Source organism: Cornus florida, unplaced genomic scaffold, assembly GCF_030987335.1.
Source record: "Cornus florida cultivar Cherokee Brave unplaced genomic scaffold, ASM3098733v1 CherokeeBrave_3.0.0_Hap2_Chr04, whole genome shotgun sequence".
Classification (NCBI taxonomy): domain Eukaryota; kingdom Viridiplantae; phylum Streptophyta; class Magnoliopsida; order Cornales; family Cornaceae; genus Cornus; species Cornus florida.
Genome location: NW_026775574.1, coordinates 82894751 through 82897748, shown reverse-complemented (window position 1 = coordinate 82897748; position 2998 = coordinate 82894751). Strand labels below are relative to the sequence as shown.

Sequence of the window (2998 nt, the reverse complement as noted above, 5' to 3'; positions counted from 1 at the left end):
AAGTTCTATATTATTGGTGATTCTAACTTGATACTTAGCCAACTTTCGGAATAATATAAATGTCTCAACTGGCATTTGAGGCATTTCCATTCTGTGGCCCTGGAATTACTATGTCAGCTTGATGATTTCCAACTCAAATATTGGCCAAGGCATTTAAACATGGAGGCTGATGATCTAGCATAACTAGCCTCTCGAATGAAAGTCCCACTACGTGTAGAAGAGACCTTGATCACAATCAGAAGAAGGACTCTCCCTTCTGTAGAGTTACGGCATGAGATGGCAGATCATTTCCAAGCTAACAGGCCAGAAAGAATCAAACCTACCTAGAAGGCATGGGAGATTTTCAATGTTTATATAAATGGATTAGACTTAAAAGATTGGAGAACACCAATTATCCATTTCTTGCAGGAGCCTAGTGCCAATGTAGACAAGAGAGTTCAGCTTTTGGCACCTCATTATATTTTGATTGATGGAGATCTCTACAAAAAGAATAAAGAAGACGGACTCTTGTTAAAGTGCCTTGGCAGGGACAAGTCCATGAGAGTGATGGCAGAATCACACCTTGGAATATGCAAAGCACATCAAGCTGGAATCAAGATGAGGTGGCTACTTAGAAGGTACGGTTATTATTGGAAAGGTATATTAAAAGACTGTATAGAGTTTGTAAAGACTTGTATTGCATGTCAAGAACATGGCCCAGTCCAAAAAGTTCCAGCTATCAATATGTAGCCGATAGTGAAAATATGGCCATTCAGAGGGTAGGCTTTGGATTTTGTTGGAAAGTTAAGGCCACCATCTTCAGATAACCATACTCACATTGTGGTGGTGATGGATTACTTTACAAAGTGGGTAGAGGCTATTCCATTAAAGACCTGTGAGCAGTCAACAGTGATTGATTTTATCAAAAAGCATATTATACATAGGTTTGGAATTCCAGAAACTCTCACCACTGACAGAGGCCTTTCCTTTATTGGAAACAAAGTGCTGGATTGTTGTGCTGAGTGTGGTGTCCAAGTGATCAGTTCTACTCCATATTTTGTGCTGAGTGCAGGTTATATTAGTTAAGGTTAGAACTTAGATGTCATTTAGATTTATGGTGGCATTCAATCATAAAACACCAATCAAAAACTAGGAAAAAAAGCTGAACTTGTTTCCAAAGTCGAGATTCAAAGAACATCAACAATCACGAATATTAGAACACTTGGGAAAAAAATTATGCAATGCATCATGAAAATTAAAATGGGTCTGAAGTTGAGGAATTATGCATGTTAGGTAAAATTGTACAGTTTTGGAATACACAGAATAATAGGAAGTTCTGTAAATAGAAAAGGAACTAACAGCATTGAGCAAAATATTATGAATAATTCACAAATAGTGAATCAATACATAATTGAGTAAAGTTCAGGGCTTCAAGATATCATGACAGAATTTTCTCACCAAAAAAATACTATATGATACATATATTACATACCCATCCAAAAAGTGCTTCCATTTGGTGCAGTGTGGAGGAGAGCCTTGACACGGAATAGGAAGCGTTCCATAGATCTCTTTGTAGCAGGAATTTTGCAGGTTATAGTAGTTTGTTTTAATCCCTTCATATATATAAAATAAATAAAATTGCAACAATAGGAAAATCCCGGCAATATCAGTGTGAATAAGCAAAACATTTAGTCTAAAATTTGAACAGCAGAACTGACCTTAGCTTCAGCGCAAAGAGTCTGGATTGTTCTTGTCGCCTTTTGAAGCTCTTTCACCTTTATTCAATTTATAGAGACCCATAAGTTGGATGCAGCTCAAATTCCAAGTAGCGCATACTGCCGACTATAGCAGAAGAAATTTATCTGATCTTACCAGTTGAACTATGAGCTCATTGTGCAACAGAAATTGGGTCTGCAGGAAATCAAAAACTGAGGAACTTTTCAACGTTAGTCCCCTGACCATATATATCTTAGATAATAAAGCAGACCAAAATGTTAACCAAATACCTTTGAGGAAGGAATCCATAAACTTCCCGGCATACTTGATAGCCATGCTATGCACACTTACCTGAATCATAGTATCATCCAACTTATCAACAGTTTTGTCTTCCTTATTATTTGAGCAATAAAAGAAAATAAAAAATAAAAAAACGAATGGGAAAACGAAGAAGTATGCACTTTTGGTTAGTTAACCACCTTGTCGTGAGTCCTGCACATGATAACTAATGATACAACCACATTCACAGATTGCTTCAGTTTGTTAAGAAGTTTTTCTACAGTTTCAAGTTGAAATTCAGCTCTGGATTTCTCTAAGAGCACAACTTCCTTAACCTAAATAGATAACATGAACAAACAAGAACTCCCAAATTTTAGCCTGATGATATTCACTATATAATGTATACTCTTCCAGGAACTGAATCTACAACTCACCAACTTGTTAAGAATAGCGAGGTTCTCTTCATGCTGCACAATAAATAACATTTTAGAATTGTCTCAAAAAATAATTATAGCTTATAATGCAAAATTGGACAACAGGAGGCGCCTTACCAGTACCCGGTACCATACAACAAATGTTGCAGAAGACAGAGTTGGGAAACCATGGCAATCATCTTCTGCTATTGATTTGCGTGATGGAACCTAATACAAAACTAAAACTTATAAAGTATTTGACATTTTGTTGGGCAACTATTAAATTGGTCGAGCTGGTTCAATTTTATATTTGGACAACAATTTCTGTGATCCCAAATGGTGGCTTGGGGTTGGGATGCAACCATAATATAGAAGTTAAATTTGAATTACTTTGATTAATTTAAATCCTAACAAACCTTATTGGAAAACATGTACACACCTGAGGTAAGATAGAACAGGCAAACTCATCCAGTAAATCAAAAGTAGATCCACTATTTCGTAAGTACATATGCAGGATTTTCTGAACAATTTCCCCCTGCAACAATTAGAATAAAAAATCACAGATATAAGAATAATTTACCACAAGAAATTGCTAAATTTACATCCACAAT

General features: G+C 36.0%; 1 protein-coding gene across 1 annotated transcript in view; it reads right to left on the bottom strand.

Moving 5' to 3' along the window:
- Nucleotides 1-1476: 1476 nt before the first annotated feature.
- LOC132305230 (uncharacterized) overlaps nt 1477-2998 on the bottom strand; it is a 2120-nt gene continuing 598 nt past the window's right edge. Inside the window, exons 3-9 of the mRNA XM_059802905.1 lie at nt 2827-2922; nt 2526-2615; nt 2409-2441; nt 1986-2309; nt 1852-1907; nt 1698-1754; nt 1477-1592 (exon numbers count right to left, since the gene is read on the bottom strand). Coding sequence (XP_059658888.1) covers nt 2163-2309; nt 2409-2441; nt 2526-2615; nt 2827-2922 — 366 coding nt within the window. The 3' untranslated portion in view covers nt 1477-1592; nt 1698-1754; nt 1852-1907; nt 1986-2162. The remainder of the gene's footprint in view (nt 1593-1697; nt 1755-1851; nt 1908-1985; nt 2310-2408; nt 2442-2525; nt 2616-2826; nt 2923-2998) is intronic.